We start from the raw sequence: 23,631 nt of genomic DNA on the forward strand, positions 1-23,631 counted from the left end.
TTGTATAATAGATGTCAAGAATTTTCACCTTGTAAAACTGAAACCATATTTCATTTTAAAGGAGTTTTAAAACAGTATAGATGTATAGATTAGTATAGCAGAGAACAAAATGTATTCAATTCAGAATTCACAAGGATATAATTTGAATGGAAGCTAGGTGATACAATTCGTCTCTTTTAATAGTTTTCTTCAAAGATTATATAAAGTAATAAAAGTTTTTTAACTTAAGAATTTTCCTTAAAGTCACGGCTAACTTCTTTTTCATGTTTTCATCCCTAATATCTAGTTATATAAAACACTCAATGAGCATTGTTGAAAATGCCCAAGGAAGCTTTATTTATTTATTTTTTTTGGTACCAGAGATTGAACCCAAAGGCGCTTAACCACTGAGCCACATCCCAAGTACCCTCCCCCCAGTTTTAATATATATTTATTTAGAGACAGGTTCTCACTGAGTTGCTTAGGGCCTTGCTAAGTTGCTGAGGTTGGCTTTGAACTCTCATCTGCCTGCCTCAGGCTCACAAGGCACTGAGATTACAGGCTTGCTCCACAGAGCCCAGCTCCAAGGAAACTTTAAATACAAAGATTAATGACTGATTGATTTTCAATTTATTCTTACCTATTTGGTAAGAATAAATTGAAAATCTATCCATTCACTTGGAACCACCATATTCTGTTGCTTATGCTTGCCCAGATGTTTTTAAAATCTTTTTTAAAATTTCTTTCCATATTTTGTTAATTGGTGCTTTATAATTGTACATAAAGGTGGAACTCACTATTACATATTTGCTCACATGCACATAATAAAAACTTTCTTTAAAAAATATGCTAGTAATGTGGGTTTCAAAATTCCCAGTTATGGTGCCCATATAATAATCAGCTTATATAAATGAAAAGATAAGCTTTCTACTTACCATATAGTTACCATAAGCATGATCAAACATTTCCAGTACTTGATTCCTAATTTCAAAAAACACAGAAATGGAGAAAAGTTAAATACATTATATTTATCATGTTACAAAAAGTTAATTCTCCCTAAATATTCCAACAAAAAGCAAAAGAAATATTTAGTTAGACGGGGACATAGAGAGTCAGGAAATATACCAGTTAGTAAATAAATTTTCATAAATTCACTGCAAAGAGCTGGACCAAACTTTACTCCTGGTAATTGAAAAAAAGTTCATCTTATAATTTTTCCTAAAAAAAAAAAAAAAAAAACCTGCAAATGATGTGTGCCATGAACAGAGGGAAGGAATCTTGATGAAAGGAAATCTGATGATGAAAACCAATTACTATACCTCTTAACATAATTATTTAATATGTCTTGAAGGGGGAATACTACTGGAGAGCTCCAAAAGAAATAATTATTGGTACCATTCATTATTTATCCTATGTGTCCTACCAAAAGAGAGGGATGGGTGTGTGTGAATAGTGATATGAAATAATATTTAATCAAGCCAATGTCTTTCCAGATAAACTCAAAGCAGTAATGCCTAGTTTAAGAATATATTTATGGTTTGTCACATTTCCAAAAGAGACAGAAAAGACCTAATTTCTGGACCCTGGCTATAAAGACCAGCAAAATCAGGTATGTGATATGAATACGCCCTGAAAACATATTTTTAAATGAATAATAATAATTTTAAAACACCCAATCAGTAAACCCAGGTGCAGCCCTATAATCCCTGACTACTAAGGAGGTTGAGGCAGGAAGGAGGATTCAAAGTTCAAGGAAGGTTGGGCAACTTAACAAGATCCTGTCTGAGGACAAAGCTGAGTGGTAAAGTGCCTGCCTAACACACACAAGGTCCTGGATCCCCAGTAACAGAAGGAAAACAACACCTCATCATTAGAAATATTTTATTCACTTGGTTAAAACATTCATTCTTTATGAATTTGTATAGATATGATAGAATATGGGGGCTGGGTTGTGGCTCAGTGGTAGATCACTTGCCTAGCACTGGGTTTGATCCTTAGCATCACATAAAAAATAAACAATAAAGGTATTGTGTCCATTTATAACTAAAATATTTTAAAAAAATAATTAAAACCAAGAAGTAGAAACTGCTATAACTAGAAATGGTAGTGCCTAGGTGGGAGTGTTCCAAATGACAAGCTTTAACTTGCTAACCCAACTTTGCAAGCACTGAATTTTCAAAATTATAAGTAAATTATGATTGCTTACAAGTAAGACACACTATTTTTCCAATCCTTTCATTTACACATCTCTTATGATCAGCAAATTTCACAACACATAATTCAAATGGACATATTTAATATCTAGCTGCTCTCTGACTTACAAGTCCTAAGAAAGACATATTTAAACACAAAATATCTAAATACAAAATAATTGCTATATTAAACAGAAAAATTGTTTCTATAAGATTTTATATCTGTTCAACAACTGAATAAAAATGTATTGAAAAGCATATCTCCAGTTTAAAAATCATGTCTTTTTCATTTTAGATAATTTTTAAAGTTACATTACCTGCCAACACCTATGGTAATTGAATTGTTTTATAGTCATTTTTAAACAAAAAAGATAGCATTAGCAAAAGCTGCCCTAACATTTGGAAACAAAATTAAAGAACAATGTATTCCATGAAAGATAAGACTATGATCAGGTAAATAATCCACAAACTACAAGCAACTGCTTACTATTCATAACAATCCCAGTTTTTTTATTTTCTGTTTGGTTTGGGGTGCAGGGAAAAGGGTAGGGCATTGTCTTTTTATCATAAATCTTATTTGGACTTTTTTTAAAAAATCACACAGGTAAATCTAATAAATCAGAGTTCACATTCTGAAAGTTTCCAAAGGGGAAAGTCATCATGTATTTGTAGTTGTAGCTCTAGTCTTATTCTACTCTTATTCTAGGACAATCTAAATTAAGAAGCCTAAATAACTATACTTCACTTTTGCAAATGATCTCAAATTTTTAGCTGAAATCTCAAGCCCATTTGGTTGGATTTTTCCAACTGAAAATTAATTCTAATAAAAAATGAGTTATCCAATGACTCCTTCAAATAATTTTTTTAAGAGAAAAAACAATGGTCAAATAAAATACCTACAGTCCATAATCAACTTCATATGTCTAAGTTTTAAGAAAGTGCCCAATGGATGGGATCTGAGATCATACAGACCGTGGTTTGAAAACTGGTAAGTGGTGGCACTTACTAGCTTCACAACTCTTAACAAGTTAACCTTACATCTCAGTTTCTTCACTTAATAAAATGAAAATCCCATTCACCTCATGAATTAATAGTATCACAGAGACAACACATGTAAAGTACTAACAAAATGGGGTATTCATTAAAAGTTGTCAATGATACATTAAATTCACTGAGAAAATTTAAGACACTAATTAGTTTACTGGGTAATTCTGTTTTGATAGTTAATACTTTTATCTTTTTTCCATTATGATCTTTGTTGCTATTTTATTTAAAATAGATTCTTGCAATCATTTAAATAAAGTACATAAATTAAAACCTGATGGTTCCACCTCCCTTTCATCCTAATGCTACGAAATAATTATCTTTTCATTTTTTCAAATCTTATTAGACAATATTTTTTCTTTAAAAAATATGGTATAGTACTATATATAGATTATTCCACAACTTGCTTGTGCATGTGTGTGTGTGTGTGTGTGTGTGTGTGTGAGTGTGTTGGAATACATCCTGAACAGCCTTCTAAGGACGCACCTCCTTCTTCCTAATGCGTGAATCTACTCCATAATACATGCAACGTATTCAAGCATTTCCCTCCAAGGAACAGTTCTCTTATAATGTACATCAATCTCAGTGCTTTTATTTCTCCAAGACGGAATCCCAGGGGTAGGACTGATGAATCAAACAGTATGCACACTTTTTAATTTTGTAAATTTACAGATACAGTCTGTAAGTCACATTTACACTCCCATTAAGTTTTTTCCCCAAGTCGTAATTAGCCAGTACAGTATCCTTGTGTTTTGTATTTACTAATCTGTTAGGCAAAAGCAGCTGTCTTGTTTTAATCTGCATCTCTTACATTTATGTGGTTGAATAACTTTTCATGTTTATTGACCACCTGCAGTCCCTCTTCTCTGACTTGACTGTTCATACTTTTGCCCATCTTCTACTGGTTCTCGGCTTTTTTCTTATTCTTATGCGGAATCTCGTGACAATTAGCATTACTGAGCCTAAATTAAATGCTGAAAATACAACTGATAGTTTTATGACACTTTCAAGCTGATAAAACGACTCTGGGTACAGTGAGTAGGTACACTTATTTAGGACTTTTGATTAATACTATCAAACAGTCTACTATGAAAACCGCAGTCAGGAAAACACTGCAAGGAAATAGTAAAATCTGTCAAGTTCCAATGAACGTCCCTTTTCCCTAACAGGTGTAAGCCTTAACTAATGCGAGATCAGCAACATTTTTCAGCAGGGAGTTCATCTGGGCGAGAAATCTAACCACGCCTCTGGGGGCAGGCAACCTCGGGACTCTCGCACGCGGCTACATGGGCTGTAGCCCCCTCACGGGTCACTGACATGGCAGCTGTGTTGACACACCACGGCTGGACTCAAGGAGCCCGCACATGTCACCGACAACCCGAGCGACACCTCGACAGCCTCTCGAGGTCACGTCGCGGGCAGCGGTTCCCATCTTCCCGGACCCCTGTCCACCCCTCCGAGGTCCTCGCGCGGCAGCAGCTGTTCCACTCGCGACAGGGGAGGCCACTGCGCGCCCGGGTGTCAATGACAGGCACCTCGCCTGTGGTCAGCCTCACCAGGAAACCCACCCCAGGCTGCCAAGCACCCTTACCCAAGCTTCTGTTTCTCCTCCCTACTCATGGGCGCGGCCACCGCCGTCCCCACGGACGTGGCCGACACCAGGCAGAGCGCGGCCGTCGCCGCCACCAGGCTCCATGGCGCTCGCTGGGGGACCGGAGACCCAGAGCCCCGGCCGCCGCCGGCTTCGCTCATGGCCCCGCGGTTCCGCGCACGCGCAGCTGCTATGCCCGGTCCGTGGGACACATCGCCAGACGCCGGTGGCGAGGGGGCTGCAAGCCGTGCCGCGGGCGGGACGTGGAGTGAGGCGGGCAGCCGCCGGCGCCAAACTGTTTGCTGAAGCCACCGAGCCGGTCCCCAGCGCCAGCGCTGCCACCGCCCTCCGCCCTCAGCAGCAGGGAGCGCCTCCCCCAGCTTTCCGGTGTCGTAGTCTAGGAAACCGCCTCCCCCAACGCTACTTCCGGGTAGGGCCTCGGCGTTGAGCCTCAGGACCAATAGAGACCGCCTTGGAGAGGGCCAGCGCCGGCGCCGGGCGAGCGCATTGGCCCTGAGAAGTGAGACGTGGACGAAAGGCGGGACGGGGGAGGGATCCGCCGCTGCGACCCTCCTCCGACCCTCCTCCGACCCTCCAAGTCGCCACCTGGGGACTTCCAGTCCCAGCCTGCGCTGTGGAGCCCCGCACCCCCATATCCCTGCTCGCGCCTCCTCCGTAAATTACGTCCCTGGCTGGCGCGCTGCACCCTGGGATGTGTAGTCTTCGCGGGGCGCGAGCGGCTCCATACGCCCCACTCTCCCCAGCGCCCCGCGGCATCCTCCTTCGGTGGGCTGCAGGGTCCCGTCAGCTGTTGATCCCTCTTCCTACGCGGGATATTTCCCTGAGGGCGGACAAGATGAGGCGCACCATACCTAGGTCGGTGCTTAGGAAGTAGTGTTGGAACCGTCCTCTGCCTTCAGGGAGATTACAAAACACGAAAACAGCAAATGAGTTAAGCCTTTGACAGCATTGTGCTCAAGTGTTACTTACATTATTTTATACACTCTTCTTGACTCTAATAGGTAAGTACCCACCACCAGCCCTCCATCATTTGCACACGAGGAAACCGAGGCTTAGAGGAATTAGTGAACCAATCCTCCTGACACTGCTGGATTGCTTTGCAGCCAGCGTCTGATTCAGAAGTCGTTGCATTTAGCACTGGGTCAGAACCACAAAGACGAAGAAGGGTGCATAAGGACTAGTTATCAAAAAAGTTAGGTGTAAGATAAAATGAGCTGTAGGTTCCTCTTGAAAAAGCACATTGCTTTTTCTTTTGTGGTATTTCAGTAAGTGCAAAGTGGAGGAGCGTGGATGTGATTTCTGTGACCACAGTAAATTGCTTATTTGTCCCCTCAGCGGAGTTCTGATCTCTGGATACTTCCTTGGCTTGTATAACTTTACCACTTACCTCTTTGATTAACCATTCAGGCTCCATTAGTGACGCCCCCTCCTTCACTCCCCTTCTCTCCTCCTTCTCCTCCTCCTCCTCCTCCTCCTTCTCCTCCTCCTCCTCCTCCAACTCCTCCTCTTACAAATACAGGTTTCTTTCTGTCCTCTTTCTCTTCATTCTCTAATTATTCCTTGGTGATTTCTTATATGGAGCCAACTCTATTTCTTGGTTGATTTCTAGATCAGTGTATGCCCTGATCATTATACCCACCCTCCCTAAGAGAAATTTCCTATGCCTGGCCCAAGAGTAGCTCAAATGTAAAATCAATGTATTTAGAATCATCTTCACCTCATCCTCCTCCCTTATAGTTGGTGTCCAGTCCGTTGCCAGATTACATAGATTCTACCTCTGGTATCTTTCTAATTATTGCCTTCCTACTCCTACTTCTGCTTAGTTTGAGTGTTCATTACCTCTTTCCTGAACCATTGCAATGGCTTCCTTGTGATTTCTCTACCATCCTGTTCTTTTTTACACTGCTACCAAATTGGCATTCAAGGACATCTGCAAATGCTCTGCACACTTTCTCCCTTCTCTCCTACTTATGCAAGGATCTTACATCCTTTCTGTGCCTTTGCCCTTACTGTCCCGTCTTCTACCCCACCATCTTTGTAGAATACCCACAATCCCCATTAAGGCTTGGATCAGACTCCATCTTCACAAAAACCATCATTTTTTAAAAATATTTTTTTAATTGTAGATGGACACAACACCTTTATTTTATTTGTTTATTTTTTTATGTGGTGCCGGGGATCAAACCTAGTGCCTCACACATGCTAGGCAAGCGCTTTACCACTGAGCCATAACTCAGGCCCACAAAACCATTATTAACCTTCCAGTCAGTACAAGTCACCCTCTCTCTTGTTCCTCCATTGTAGTCTGTGCCTTTATTATTTCATATTTCACAGTCTATCATGTTCATTAGATTGTGACCACTGGAAGGGTAATAATGACTTGTTTATTTAGTACCAAAACTCCAACCTGTGTGTTTCCTACTAAAATGTTGAGCATTTTTGTTTTCTGATCACTTCAGTTTTCTCACCTATAAAATGAAAAAAAATATATGGTTTTTAGGTACATATATGAATGCTGTAAATCACATGAGGTCATTTCTAAACAGTGTTTAATTTTATCTTTTTAATGAACCTGCAATCCTGCATTGGTTAAATCCTGGATCCTCTCTGGCAAACTTAATGATGAAGTTAGCTAAATCAATAAATACCTATGAGTTGATCTTGGCTGTGTGATAGAGAACATGACACATTAAAGGTCAACACCAATCATCCAGTATTTGAAAACTAAGAACAAAGAACATTAAAAAAACAGTCAATGGCTTTGAGTTAATGGAAATATAATCAAGTCAGTTAGAGTGGAATATTGTCAGTGACTCAGTTTTCTTTACCTTCCTGCTGTTCAAGCCTTCATAAGAAGTCCAATTTGACTATTAACTTTCATTACGAAGCAGCATACTGAAGAAAGAGAGATACTGGCTTTTAGGTATTTAACATTGTCTGCATTTTTGTTTGTTTGAAGCTAACACTGCATTTTTAAGTATCATCATTGAGAAGCCAGAACATATTTTTTGTTGACTTGCTAAATAATAAGCATCTTTTTCTTCTTTACTAAAATTTATTTTTTAGCTAATGGTTGAGTCCATTTTTCACTGACCTGCAAACCTCTAAATAGAGAAGCTGATGTTGCCTAAAAAGTATTGAAATGTATCATAATCTAAGGTGGATCCCCCATGGAAGTGAAACATATATTTATTTACAAATGCATTTCAAAGGAGAACCCATTTATGGTTGCAAGTGCAGCTTAGTGGTAGAGGGCTTGCCTAGCATGAGTGAGGTCCTGGGTTTAGTCCCTAGCACCAAAAAACAAAGAAAGAAAAGGAGATAATACTTATAATAATTAAAAAGGAGAATCCATTTTAACACCTTAATGAAAATAATAGGAATTCTTAATTATCAGTTTTGGACCCTAGGAAAAATTTATAAGCCCAATATACTACTGATTAAAAGGATATAGGAATTAATTGAGAGAGCTTGGTGTTTTACACGGGAGAAAACACTGGTGAAAAGCCCTTAAGGAGAATAAAAGATAAGGACTTTGTGGATCAGCATAATTCATAGATGGGTAAAGCCCATTAGAAATAATAAGAAATTGCTGGGTGAGGTGGCATAAGTCTGTAATCCCAGTGGCTCAAGAGGCTGAGGCTGACCTCACAAGTCTGAGGTCAGCCTCAGCAACTTAGCAAGACCCTAAGTAATTTAGCAAGACCCTGTCTCAAAATAAAGAATAGAAAGGACTGGGGATAAGATTCAGTGATAAAGTGCCCCTAGGTTCAATACCTAGTACAGAAAAAAAAATAAGAATATTAAGTAGAAGAAAGAAAGAATAAGAGTCATTTATAAAGTGCCCTTTAACCAGCTAAGAGTTTGTTTGCACAGCCTTGTAACTTATGTAAATATCTTTGTTCTGTCAGCTGTGAGGAAGGAGTAGGAGCTTAGATAGAACCATATGGGTTCACAAACATAAGAGAGAGGCTCCACTTTAACATTATGGCTCAGAAAGAGTCTGGGAGGCTTGGACCAGCTACATGAGACAGGTTACACAGCAGCAGTTGCCCCTAAATGAATTCTTTAATATTACAGATCCAGTTACTCTTAAAATTCTAGCATGGAATTTGGGAGTGGTGGTTTTGTCATTCTTCACATCGCTTTTCCCATTGTTTGTGAGTGTGTGGAATTTCCAAAACACTTCTCTTCTTGAGAACCCAGTCTTGCAATCATGAACTCAAGACAGTGCTTATTCTACTTTCACAGCTTGGGACTGGAGGCCCTAGAAGGAGTACTTCATGAAAAAAGTAGTCAGTGAATGTTGTGGACTGACTCCCTGCCTAATTGTCTGACTTATCCAAATTCCAAGAGAGAGAATGAAGAATTCAGATGACTTGCTACCCCACAGATGTCCCCAGGCCTTTTTCTATTTCTCAGACATGATTTGAGACCTAATATTGAAATTAAGCTGTATTTTCAATCTCTTTTGCCCAAGAATATGCATTTTAACAAAATTTGATGCTATTTCCTTTTAGACTTACCCCAGAACACTAAGGTAGGGGGACTTTTGCACCCAAATTCTACCACATTAAGTATAATATGATAGAACCAAAATAGACCTGTAGACCAGTGGTACAGAATAGAGGACACAGAGTCTAACCCACATAACTAAAGTTATCTTATATTAGACAAAGGCACCAAAAACATACATCAGAGAAAAGATTGCCTCTTCAACAAATGGTGTTGGGAAAACTGGAAATACACATGTAATTAAATGAAATTAAACCTCTACCTCTCACCACGCACAAAACTCAAAGTGGATCAAGGACCTAGGAATTAAACCAGAGACCTTGCGCCTAATGGGAGAAAAAGTAGGCTCAAATCTCCATCATGTTGGATTAGGTCCCAACTTTCTTAATAAGACTTCTATAGAGCAAGAATTAAAACCAAGAATCAATAAATGGGAAGGATTCAAACTAAAAAGCTTCTTCTCAGCAAAAGTAACAATCTGTGAGGTGAATAGAGTCTACAGAATGGGAGCAAATCTTTACCACAAGCACATCAGATAGAGCACTAATCTCTAGGATATATAAAGCACTCAAAAACCTTAACACCAAAAAAAAAAAAAAAGAAAAGAAAAAGAAAAACCAAACAACAAATAACTCAATCAATAAATGGTCCAAGGAACTGAATAGACACTTCTCAGAAGAGGATATACAACTAATCAACAAACATACAAAAAATGTTCAGCATCTCTAGCAATTAGAGAAATGCAAATCAAAACTACTCTTAAGGTTTCATCTCACTCCAGTAAGCATGGCAGCTATTAAGAATACAAACAACAATAAGTGTTGGCAAGGATGTGGGGAAAAAGGCACACTCACACTGCTGAGCCAATCTGGAAAGCAGTATGGCGATTCCTTGAAAAACTTGGAATGGAACCCCCATTACCCAGCTATGCCACTCCTCAGTTTATACCCAAAGGACTTAAAAACAGCATACTACAGGGTCACAGCCACATCAATATTTAGAACTGCAAAATTCACAAATTATGCTGCTAAATTATGGAACCAACCAAGATACCCTTCAGTAGATGAATGGATAGGGAAACTTTGGTCTATGTACACAATGGAACATCACTCAACATTAAAAGAGAATAAAATCATGGCATTTGCAGGTAAATGGATGAAGTTGGAGAATATAATGCTAAGTGAAGCAAGCCAATTCCAAAAAACCAAAGGCTGAATGTTTTCTTTGATATGAGGATGCTGACTCAAAAAGGCGATGGAGCGGGGTATGGGAGGAATGGAGAAACTTTAGATAGGGCAAAGGGGAAGGGGGGGAAAGGAGGGGGCAAAGGGGTAGGAATGATGGTGGAATGAGTTAGACATCATTACCCTAAGTACATGTATAAAGACATGAATGGTGTGAAAATACTTTGTGTACAGTGACTTGAAAAATTGTACTCTATATGTGTAATATGAGATGAATTGCATTCTTCCATCATGTATAACAAATTAGAATAATTTAATTAAAAAGTATAATATGAAAATCACACCTTTGGTGTAGAATTAGATTTACCAGTCAATTGTGGGAACTGAGATGCACATCTCTTGGATGCATTGAAAGAGCATTTACTGGAAGAGCATTCCTTTTTCAGGCAAAGTCAAAATTCCAGACCACAGGAATGCCTTTTCCTGAAATGATAAAGAAAGAAAGCTGTGGGTCCATGTGTGTGGGTTGAGAAATGCTGGTCTTTTCTCATCAGAGGGTTCTAGAAGAGATTATGCTGGCCTAAGGCTCAGCAGTGAGCTGGCTGCTAGAAATAAAAAGTGCTATTGTGTGAGGTAGAGGCAGCCCTCTGTCACCCATAAACCCGTCACTGGTTGACTCTGTTTACGCCAATTAGTGGCTATTGTTCCATTATTTTTTATGGGCCATTCTCTGATATTTACTATTTTTTGGAGCTTCCGAACCAAAGTTAAGCTGCAGCCATTGACATTTTCTTACCTTCTCTGATGATGCCTGAGTCTTGCCAACAGTGGGCCCTCAACAGTGATTGGCAGCAATGGCAGGATGACAACAGAGACCAATAATAAGGCCAGCTAGACAACCTGGAATTCTCTGATTAAAGTAATTTTTTGTTGTTGTTTTTGTTTTTGCTGTATGCCTTAGATTTGGTTCAATTCCAGGAAGGTTTTATTTTATTTTATTTTTTATTTTTGGAGGAATGCGTGTCAAGGGGAGGGCAAGTTAAAATTGGTTACCATGGTCTGAGAGGGAAAATAAGTGTTTTAAGTAGGGAATACTAAAAAGAGATTATTTCTGTGAAATTTATACCCAGTTCATTCTAAATCATAAATCATTCACAATAAGCATCTTTTTTTAAGATCTGAGAAGTAGAAAATGTTTTCTAATAAAATTGTTTCTTACAGATTTATTATTCATCTCAAAGGATCAAAACCCACTATAAAATTTTTAAAAATATATTTTTGTATAAAGAGATTATTTTAAGGCAGACTCTTTGTAAATGGTTGTGAAAATGAAACTTTTAGCTGTTGTGAAATCAAAATTTAGTGTATATCAAGTATTTAACAAATATTTATTGAATAAATAAGTAGAATTCCTGGAAGACAGAGATATGAGTAAAGATGAGTCTATCTTTAAAATGTTCAGCACTGTAGATTGGTAGCATACAGAAACCTTGTCAAAATTTATAATAAAACATGTTGAACTCTTGGCTACATCTTGAAAGTATCCACTAGGTATTTTGTGGTGTCATGGACCGGTTGGGGGTGATGGTAATGTTTTGAGCTGGGAGAATTCGAGAATTGTGTTTATCACATTTTCCAAGGAACAAAATTCCATTATTTCCTAATCTAATACATGAACACCACCTTCATCTCCACCCTCACTCTTTTACTTTGTTAGGATAATGAAATTTTGATGGTTGGTTTCTAAATGAGTTCTTAACATCATTCTGGGTGTTTTGTGTAAGTATTTTTTTTATCCTCTTTTTTTTTTTTTTAGAGAGAGTGAGAGAGGAGAGAGAGAGAGGAGAGAGAGAGAGAGAGAGAGAGAGAGAGAGAGAGAGAATTTTTAATATTTATTTTTTAGTTCTCGGCGGACACAACATCTTTGTTGGTATGTGGTGCTGAGGATCGAACCCGGGCCGCACACATGCCAGGCGAGCGCGCTACCACTTGAGCCACATCCCCAGCCCTTTTTTTATCCTCTTAACAATTCTTAGAGGTAAGTACTATAATGAGTCTCGTTCTCCAGAAGAGGAAAATGAGGTACCAAGTGGCCCTCAGTTTCCTGGTCATTAAATGGCAAAGCAAAGGTGCTAAGCAAAGGTGACAGCTGAGGTGACAGCCTCAGCAAAGGTGAGGTGCTAAGCAACTCAGTGAGACCCTATCTCTAAATAAAATACGAAATAGGACTAAGGATGTGGCTCAGTGGTCAAGTGCCCCTGAGTTTAATCCCCAGTACCAAATAAGTAAATAGATAGATAGATAGTAGACTCCTCTCAAATTGGAAAGCAATGCACAATTTATCCTATTTGTAACATTTAATTAACTTATAGGACATCTACATTGCCTTTAAATGTTTTTAAATATAAAAAGCATTCATTAACTCTATAATGAATAATTTACCATTCCCAGCTATAAATACAGAGTCTGTAGGAAAAACCCTCTCTGGTGGGAGATATAGGATAAGCACACAAATCATACATGAAGCAGCAAACAAATGCCATCTGAGAAAAGCAAATAGAGTTAAGGAAATTCAGGGAGGTAAAGCTGCCAAATTTAGTGACCTAAAGTTCAAAGAGTGTCCTATCTTCTTGAGTGTCGTTTGTAATACCTGCTATGTGTAAACCATGATGAAATCTTTGAAGATGTCATAATGAGGAGCAAGACCCTAGAGAAGGTATTGATAAGTTAGCATTTCTTGGTTATAAGGTAAGATTCACTGAACTTAATAACTATATCACATGAAATCCTCTGAGTACACTTCTGAAAAACTATGTTCTTCAGTTTTCTGGAAATATTGTTAAATGGGCTCCCCTATTGTCTTCATCATATTTGACCCATCCTTTCATTCATTCATCAGTTTAGTCATTCAGTAGACATTTGTTCATAAGTAGCAGTTTGGGCAAACGGTTGAATGGCTGTACCACTCAACACAATGGAAACCACAGATGAAGGACCATTGGGAAGAGGAGGACATGAGTTTGGTTGGGACAGATGAATCTGAGGTGCCTGTGTGACATTCAAGTGAAGGAATACAATAAGCATAGAGGCTAAATATACAAAACTTGAGAGTCACTAGCCACATCGGTGGTAGTTACACCCATATAAAAGTGGCTCTTAACCTGAGGGGTAAGTACCCTTAGGAGGTCTACCAGTTGTTTCAGGATGTCCATGTCATCCTAAACTTTCATCATGACTTCTTCTCCCCAATCCCCAGTGAAATTTCCTGGACTTTTACCACAATCTCCATGATGTCCGTGACTCCCCAAAAACAGATAAAAATAATTGTGGAAAGAGAATGATAGGGGCTAGGGTTGTGGCTCAGCAGTAGAGCAGTTGCCTAGCACATGTGAGGCCCTGGGTTCAATCCTTAGCACCACATAAAAATAAATTAATTAATTAAATAAAGGTCTTGTGTCCAACTACTACAACTAAAAAACAATATATTTTTTTTTAAAAAAAAAAGAAAGTTGGGGACTGTCCAACAGTTAAGAGGGAGAGGAAAATGACTGGGTGGGGGGAAGACCAGAGCTGGTGGTGGTACATGCCTATAATCCCAGGGACTTGTGAAGTTGAGACAGGAGGATTGCAAGTTCAAAGCCAGCCTCAGCAACTTAGCAGGGCCTTAGCAACTTAGTGAGATCCTACTTCAAAATTCCAAAAAAATTTTAAAAGGGCCGGGGACTCAGCTCAGTGGTAAAGGGTCACGAGTTCAATCCCCAGTGCAAAAAAAAAAAAAAAAAAATTAAAGCAGAAAGTTTGGAAGCAACCATGGAAAAGAACCATGGCAAAGAGTAATAATTCAAAGGACGAGAAAGTTTCAAGGAGGGTGTGGTCCATGGTGTCTCATTCTGCAGAAAGGTCAGTTAAAGTCAGAAAGGTCCTTATCTTATTTGCACATTCCTCTAGGGTGGATTCTGTATACTCAGTTAATGCAGTCAATGTTAGTAGAAAAACATTAGGGCCATTAAATAATTTGAAAAGAGTGAAATAAAAAAATCAAAATTAATAAAAGACATGCTAATTTGATTAGGTTTGCCTTCACATGAATAAATAAACATATGAGATTGGACAATAAAACTTTATTAAGTCATTTTACAAAGTTTCTTCTAGGTAGTGAACTGAATCAATCTCCCAAATAATTAGAGCCAGTTTTATACATAGGTAAAGTAGGCACAGCTGGGCTGGGGTTATGGCTCAGTGGCAGAGCACTTGCCTAGCACATGTGAGACACTGGGTTCAACTCTCAGCACCATATGTAAATACATACATAAAATAAAGGTCCATTGACAACTCAAAAAATATTTTTTTAAAAAGTAGGCAGCAGCTTCCATGGAGTATTTGAAAAGATGCTTATCCCTATGTTTCACCCTCCTGTTGCTACACTGAAAGACCAATTATTCTGGAAGTAGTGCATGTGACCTGGATCATGTTTTCTGGGAGGTTGGCCACATTAAGCAGGCTTAGTGTGTGTGTGTGTGTGTGTGTGTGTGTGTGTGTGTGTGTGTGTGTGTGTTTTAAAGAAGGAAGTTTTGAGCATAGTAGTACAAATGACAATGATGATGCTACGGAATAAGCCAAGGTGCTAGAAGAAAGTGACCCCAAATACAATGGCTTGTACAAGATGGAAGGTATTTTTCTCAGGTAACAGTCAGAAGTATGTGGATGATCCAGGGCTGATGGCCTACGTATTCGATGGTTGTTCAGGAGCTCAGGTTGCTCTATCAGTGGATAGGTGTCTCTAGGGTTCACCAGCATCAGATAAAGTGTCCAGCATTCCTGATGGTAGAAAGAGAAAGGACAGCAGGCAGCTTTCTTTATAAAGATGTGGCGTGGAAGTTGAACATCCCTGTATTCATCTTTTGGGGAAGGAGCTAATCCCTAGGCCACACTTGGCTACAAGGCTGAGATTTTTTTTTTTTTCTCTGAACAGCCATGTACCCATCTTAACTTGGGGATTCAATAACTAGAAAAAAGAAGAGAATAACAAATATTGGGAAACACTTGGCAGTCTGTGTCAAAATTCTTGCTTTGATGTCTTTATAAGTCATCATTAAACTTATAGTGAATATGCAAATATGAATTTTTAAAACACTTAAAAGATTTCTAAACTGGGTTAGCTGTGGGAAAATCAATCCCAGTTTATTTTTCACTTTTATTGCTATCTATAGTTTTATCTATTGAAACCCTTACTACTATAAATAAATTATCTCTTTGAAAAGGTACTTAAAAACCTCATTATTTTGACTGAGCCTTGGGGAATCTTTATAGTGGCCCAGTTTATCATTTTGGCTTTCCTTCTTCTTTCTCCTCAGTATAAGACGTGTAGAAATAATATGTTACTGGAAATACTGCAAGGCAGCTTCCCTTGTGAGTACTTAAATCCCATGGTGATAAGAGATGTAGCTAGTAAACAGTAAAAGCTAGAATACTAGCGATTGAAAGAGCACCTAAAATTAAAGAATAAAAAAATATAGTAGCCTTCGCATAAAAGCACCACAGAGCTGTTACTTCTTGTTCCATTTTTGGAGAGGAGGAGCCTATCAGAGTTGATAAGAAAAGTTAGTGGTTTGCAGACTTATTTGATTTACTTTATATTGGGTTTTGGCAAAAAGGCAGGGAAATCATGAGAATTAACACTCAAGGGAGGGAGAATGTAGCAAGTAAACAGAAGTCTTTCTTCATCACCTCCATTCTTCCAAGATTCCAAGAAACTTGGATTTTTAGAAACAATTCTGTTCTGTGTTTATGAAGGTTTATTTTTTTCACCCCTGGAAATCTGATTAGATTTCACTAATGGCATGTGCTCAAACTGTGAAGTCCACCATCCACGTGTGGCCCTTGAGCACGTGAAACTGTTCATTCTCAAGTGTAAATAGATGAATTTTATTCTAATATCACAGATTTCGGAGACTTGTTAAAGTATGTGAGATGATTTTTGAACGTTGATTGAATATTTAAATGGATTTTTAGATATATTGCTGAATAAACTATGATCACTAATTTCACCTTTTTCTTTTTGCCTGTGTGTGTGTGTGTGTGTGTGTGTGTGTGTGTGTGTGTGTGTACACAAGCTCAAGCTCTCCTGTGCTTGCCTGCTCGCATGCTGATGCAGATGCAGGCACTGAGGACTGAATCTAGAGCCTTGTATATTCTAGGTAAGCACTCTACCTCTGAGCTACACTCCCAGCCCTCTTTTGCTTTTTCTAATGTAAATTAATTAAATTTTAAATTATGTCTGTTGGATAAGAGAGAAGGTAGCTGCTCTTTTCCAAGCTTGAATTAATCTATTCCGTAGTAATTTGCTTTAACCTAAAGGTTGTGAAAATTTAAACCAACAGCCTCTCCACCTAAAATTCCTTCATACTCCAAGTCAATGCAAGAGCACTTATTGGATAGATAGGGTTGTTGGCTTGGGGTTGAGCAGTTTTTAATGGTGGATGTTTTGCTAATCTGCATAAAGATATTTTCTATTTATTAATTCTATCAGATAGCCCTTCCTCACATTGGGAAGAAATTGGGTTCTTTGTACTTCAACTTCTGAAACTTTTCCCTTTACCATAATAAAAATAAACCTAATTCTTGCCATATGAGTCTTCCTATTTAGTTGAATTTAAAAAGTACAAGGCTGTGCAAGAAAAGCTGTCAACAGCTGTCAGCCACCTTCCCCAGCTCCAGACTATTCCTCCCCAGGGCAAACAGAACAGTCCCTGTTGTCTCTTATTTGTTTGACAAATTCTCATATCAATAGAAGTTCTTTTATCAGAAAATTCATTCTAAGCTCTGCAAATACAAGTTTGTGGAAGAAAGCAAGTCATTCTAAGATGAAAATAGTCACTAATGAACTGAGCTCTAAGAAATTAGCCTGCACTCAAACATCACTTTCACACCAACGTCATTAGGATACAATAGTTTCTTTCAAAGAGAGTGATTTAAATACCAAAGGATGGAAAAGCAAGCCAGGAAAATAAAAGAAATCTTTTAAAGGATGATTTTTTTAATAATGGTGTGACAAAATTCATATGATATGAATTGTCTCATGTGATACTATCAAATGATTATTTCCAGGAGAAGGTTTTTTTGTAAATAAAACAACAGCACGTTTGTGAGATAGGTTGAAAAACATGACCCTAGTATTTTTCACCTCCTCTAAAGGGTGAGGTCTCATTTCCTCCCTTTGAATTGGATCTGGCCTCATGATTTGCTTTGGTTTATAGAATATATTAGAAATGGCAACATGAAAGTCCCAGAGGTCTGGCCCCAAGATTCCTGTAGTTTTCACTTTGGGCCTCTTGAAATGCACCTGCTAAGTAAAGGAGACCTAAGCCAGTCTACAGGATGATGAGTGACCACACAGAAAGAGAGGTCCAGCCAAAAATCAACACCAGCACCTGTAAATGAGGTCATTTTGGTCATCCCACCTCAGTTAAGATGCTAGATAATTGCAACAAATAGTTGGCCTTGGATAATGAGAAATGTTAAAGTTGTTATTTTGATATACAAAACAACAACTTTATATATAAAGAACTCAAAAAGTTAAACAACACAAAAACAAATAATCCAATCAACAAATGAGCCAAGGACCTGAACAGACACTTCTCAGAAGAGGATATACAATCAATCAACAAATACACGAAAAAATGCTCACCATCTCTAGCAATCAGAGAAATGCAAATTAAAACTACTCTAAGATACCATCTCACTGCAGTAAGAATGGCAGCCATTATGAAGTCAAACAACAATAAGTGCTGTCGAGGATGGGTGGGGAGGTACACTCATACACTGCTGGTGGGACTGCAAATTGGTGCAGCCAATTTGGAAAGCAGTATGGAGATTCCATGGAAAACTGGGAATGGAATCACCATTTGACCCAGCTATTCCTCTTCTGAGAGTATACTCAAAAGACCTAAAAATGGCATACTACAGGGACACAGCCACATCAATGTTCATAGCAGCACAGTTCACAATAGCTAGACTGTAGAACCAACCTAGATGCCCTTCAATGGATGAATGGACAAAAAAAATGTGGCATTTATATACTACTTAGCACTAAAAAATGACAAAATCATGGCATTTGCAGGGAAATGGATGGCATTAGAGCAGATTATGCTAAGTAAAGTTAGCCAATCCCTAAAAAACAAATGCCAAATGTCTTCTCTGATATAAGGGAGGTGACTCAAAATGGGGTAGGGAGGAAGAGCATGAGAAGAAAATTACCTCTAGATAGGGAAGAGAGGTGGGAGGGAAAAGGAGAGAGAATGGGAATTGCATGGAAGAGGGAAGGAAGATCCCGTTCATTATACAGAATATAGGTATGACGATGTGAGGGGGAAAAAAAAAGCAGTGGGTCACATTAGATTGGGTAGAGAGAAGTGATGGGAGGAGAGGGAAGGGGAAGTGGGGAATGGAAGGACAACAGAATAAAATAGACATTATTATTGCTGTGTGTATATACGTGACTGCATGACCAATGTAATTCTGCAAACTGTACACTCAGAAAAATCAGAAATTATATCCCATCTGACTCAAAGGTATGACATGTCAAGGTCATTGTACTGTCATGTGTAACTAATTAAAACAAATTTAAAAAGTTGTTATTTTGAGTCATTAATTTCTGGGATGGTTTGGTATGTAACAGTAGATACGTAGATAACCTGATTCAGATGAATGATCATATTTTCATAACCCACCTTCCCCTACTCTATTATCTTTCTAACCTCTGTCTTTCAACTCTCCTTCTTATGCATTCTATCTACATATCTGTTTGCTGTGACTTTGCCCCAAGCACAACAAAGTCAATCCTGGCTTGCAGACCTTATCCCTCACCTCCTTCAGGTCATTAATTCTGCAGAAGACTGACCCCACTGGGGCTATATTAATCTACACATTTATCTCTCAGTCTTTAGTTTTTGTGTTTGACATTATCCTTTCCAAGTTTTGACTCTGATCACTTGTTTTTAGTTAATCCAATGAATATTTGTTAGAAAATGTTATAGGAAAGAATCGACAGAATTGTTGTAACTAATGAATCAAGGCTGTAATGCATAATTTTACTACAAGATTGCTGATTCTGAGCAAATTGCTTTTCCAAACAGATTCTTGGTAACAGCTCTGTATAATTTTTGAAGGGTCACCAGTTTTAATTAAGTGGAACAAAGCCACTGCTTCCATGATAAGTATTATGTAACCAGGAGGAAAAAATAATTAAAGAAAGCTCTCCAATTTTATGGTTTACTAAACTTTAAATAGAGTAGTCATGAACCCACTGCTGTAGTGCACACCTATAATCCCAGCAACCCAGGAGGCTGAGACGGGAGAATTCCAAGTTCAAGTCCAGCTTGGGCAACTTAGAAAGACCCTGTTTCAAAAAAAGTAAATAAATAAAGGGCTGGTGATGGAGCTCAGGATAGAGTCCCTCTGGGTTCAATCCTCGGTATGACAATAAATAGATAAATTAATTAAGTAATTTAAAAAGAGTAATTATGATCTTGTTCTGTCCAAGCTGACAGAGGCTTTCCCATCTTTATCTTGTAGCTTGCCTGGGCATTGACAAGTTGCTGACAGGCAGGCGAATAAAGAAAAGTTCACGCATGACTTTCACTGGGAATTCTGCTCCTGACCTGTTAGAGATGTGCTGAAAACAGTTGTGGTCATGTGTTTGGTCTCTTCTCATTAATGGAGTCTATTAATGTTATTGTCAGGTATTTTTTTTTTCCACCAAGAGAGTTTCTATCTGTGCTTTTGATCTAGAAAGCATTATTTTGCAAACAAAAACAAACAAAAACCCATTTACACATCAAAGGATATTCCAGGTGAAAATTTTAAAACTCAGTAGGCTTTTCAGATTTCAAATAACCATATGTTGTGTTTCTCACTGCACGGCATGTTGTGCTTTAATGAGTGCCATCTCTTTCGTGTTTGCAATTTCTGAAGGCCCATGAAGCAAATGGAAATGGCCTTAAATAAATTAAGTTTTCTTTCATGTTAGACCTCCCAGGATTCTTCAGCAACACATAGCTGAGACTATAACCTGGGAGTTCCTAACTCCCATCTGGCCAGGCGTTCACAACTTGCCATGCCTAGTGCTTGGCTTCCTATGATGGGAAGAAAGTACCAGCAAAGTTGCCTGCCAGATGCCAGGATGTCAAAATAGGAATTCTGATGGAGAAGATCTGAGTTGAGGTCAGAACTTCAAAGATCAGAAGAACCCTTCAGAACAGTTCTTGTCAAATGGTGATTTTATTTTTTTATTTGTTCTAATTAGTTGTACATAACAATAGAATGCATTTTGATACATCATACATAAATGGAGTATAACATTCTTCTGGTTGTACATGACGTAGAGTCAAACCAGACATGTAATCATATATGCCCTTCGGGTAATAATGTCTGATTTATCCTACTATCATTCCTACCCCCATATACCTTTCCCTTAACTCTGTCTAGTCCAAAGTACCTCTGTTCTTCCCTTGCCCCACCCTTACTGTGAATTAGCGTCTGCACATCAGACAGAACATTAGGCCTTTGGTTCTTTGATATTGGCTTATTTCACTTAAGCATGATATTCTCCAGCTCCATCCATTTGCTGGCAAATGCCATAATGAAGAACGCTTTTGCTAAATTCAAATTCTAATTAAATTATTATTATTAAACATTTATTTTTTTCCGATTTGACGTTAATACATCTTCATTGTAAAACATGAAGATCATCTCACCACTTCAAGCCACTCTTTCCATTTTAGCAATTTTCTCCTAGGCTCTTTTCTCTGTGCATATATGTTTGACCTTCTTGTGACTATGTAACCCATAGCTAAACCTTTCCCACATTACTACAGTTTGTAAACAATTCAAAGTTGCTATACCCAGATATACTGAAAATAAAACTTGCAGAAAGATTCAGATGATTCTTCTTGGTATTTTGAAGTTTATTCCAACATGAGTTTGGAGGCCTGCAGTTAGAGAAGACGTTATCTATCCTTTCTCTCTTTCTGGCTTGTCTCAATGGAATCTGAATCCAGTTCACTGGATGAGTGCCACAGGCTATATCTTGCTGGAGATGATGTCTCCTACATGCATTAGTGATGTAGATGTCATCACCAAGCATAAGCCACATTTCTCAATGATGATCTAAGCCACCACCCTCCCTGTGTAGCTGTAGCCCACTTTGTTAATGGTCTGGTTTTAAAAATAATTTTTAACTCTTGTGCTATGGGTGTCCTGTTAAGGAATTTGGAACCCCACCCCACAATATGTAGATCGGAGCCAACTTTTTCTTCTATCAGTCGCAGAGTCTCTGATTTGATATCTAGCTACTTGATCCACTTTGAGTTAACTTTTGTGCATGGCGAGAGGAGGGGATTCAGATTCATTTTGTTGCAAATGGATTTCCAGTTTTCCCAGCACCATTTGTTGAAGATGCTATCCTTCCTCCATTGCATGCTTTTAGCTCCTTTATCAAATATAAGATAGTTGTAACTGTGTGGATTAGTCTCTGTGTCCTCTATTCTGTACCATTGGTCCACCCGCCTGTTTTGGTACCAGTACCATGCTATCTTTGTTACTATTGCTCTGTAATATAGTTTGAAATCTGGTATCGTTATACCGCCTGATTCACACTTCCTGCTTAGAATTGCTTTTGCTATTCTGGGTCTTTTATTTTTCCATATGAATTTCATGATTGCTTTATCTATTTCTACAAAATATGCCATTGGGATTTTGATTGGGATTGCATTAAACCTATAGAGAACTTTTGGTAATATCGCCATTTTGATGATGTTAGTTCTGCCTATCCATGAACAGGGTATATTTTTCCATCTTCTAAGATCTTCTACTTCTCTCTTAAGGGTTTTGAGTTTTCATTGTATAGATCTTTCACCTCTTTTGTTAGGTTGATTCCCAAGTATTTTATTTTTTTTTGAGGATATTGTGAATGGAGTGTTTTTCCTCATTTCCATTTCAGAAGTTTTGTCGCTGATATACAGAAATGCCTTTGATTTATGCGTGTTAATTTTATATTCTGCCACTTTGCTGAATTCATTTATTAGTTCTAATAGTTTTTTTGTAGACCCTTTTGGGTCTTCTAGGTATAGAATCATTTCATCCACAAATAGTGATAATTTAAGTTCTTCTTTTCCTATTTTTATGCCTTTAATTCCTTTTGTCTGTCTAATTGCTCTGGCCAGTGTTTCGAGAACTATATTGAGTAGAAGTGGTGATAGAGGGCATCCCTGTCTTGTTCCAGATTTTAGGGGGAATGCCTTCAACTTTTGTCCATTCAGAATGATGCTAGCCTGAGGCTTGGCATAAATAGCTTTTACAATGTCGAGGTAAGTTCCTGTTATCCCTAGTTTTTCTAGTGTTTTGAACATAAAGGGATGCTGTACTTTGTCGAATGCTTTTTCTGCGTCTATTGAGATGATCATATGGTTCTTATCTTTAAGTCTATTGATGTGGTGAATAACATTTATTGATTTCCGTATATTGAACCATCCTTGCATCCCAGGGATGAATCCTACTTGATCATGGTGCACAATTTTTTTGATGTGCCTTTGTATCCGATTCACCAGAATTTTATTGAGGATTTTTGCATCTAGGTTCATCAGAGATATTGGTCTGTAGTTTTCTTTCTTTGAGATGTCTTTGTCTGGTTTCGGAATCAGGGTGATGTTGGCCTCATAGAATGAATTTGGCAGAGCTCCCTCTTTTTCTATTTCCTGAAATAACTTGAAAAGTATTGGTATTAATTCTTCTTTAAAGGTTTTGTAAAACTCCGCTGTATACCCATCCGGTCCTGGGCTTTTCTTGGTTGGAAGTCTTTTGATTGCTTCTTCTATTTCATCTATTGATATTGGTCTGTTTAAGTTGTGGGTATCCTCCTGACTCAGTCTGGGCAAATCATATGACTTAAGGAATTTATCGATGTCTTCACTATCCTCTATTTTATTAGAATATAGGTTTTCAAAATAATTTCTAATTGTCTTCTGTATTTCTGTAGTGTCTGTTGTAATATTGCCTTTTTCATCCTGTGTTAGTAATTTGAGTTCTCTCTCTTCTTCTCTTCGTTAGC

At 38.3% G+C, this 23,631-nt stretch overlaps 1 protein-coding gene across 9 annotated transcripts in view; it reads right to left on the reverse strand.

Annotated features, from left to right (window-relative positions):
- The window catches only part of Edem3 (ER degradation enhancing alpha-mannosidase like protein 3), a 71,982-nt gene extending 66,750 nt beyond the window's left edge, over positions 1–5,232 (reverse strand). For 3 of the 9 annotated variants that reach the window (XM_040276765.2, XM_021722560.3, XM_021722557.3), the window contains exons 1-2: positions 4,807–5,229; positions 915–960 (exon numbers count right to left, since the gene is read on the reverse strand). In XM_040276765.2, coding sequence (XP_040132699.1) covers positions 915–960; positions 4,807–4,967 — 207 coding nt within the window. In that variant the 5' untranslated portion in view covers positions 4,968–5,229. Of the gene's footprint in view, positions 1–914; positions 961–4,806 lie in introns of all 9 variants that reach the window. The other 6 variants (XM_040276763.2, XM_040276764.2, XM_040276766.2 and 3 more) reach the window with 6 other exon arrangements.
- Between the last annotated feature and the right edge of the window lie 18,399 nt (positions 5,233–23,631).

Source organism: Ictidomys tridecemlineatus, chromosome 10 (genome assembly GCF_052094955.1).
Source record: "Ictidomys tridecemlineatus isolate mIctTri1 chromosome 10, mIctTri1.hap1, whole genome shotgun sequence".
Lineage (NCBI taxonomy): Eukaryota > Metazoa > Chordata > Mammalia > Rodentia > Sciuridae > Ictidomys > Ictidomys tridecemlineatus.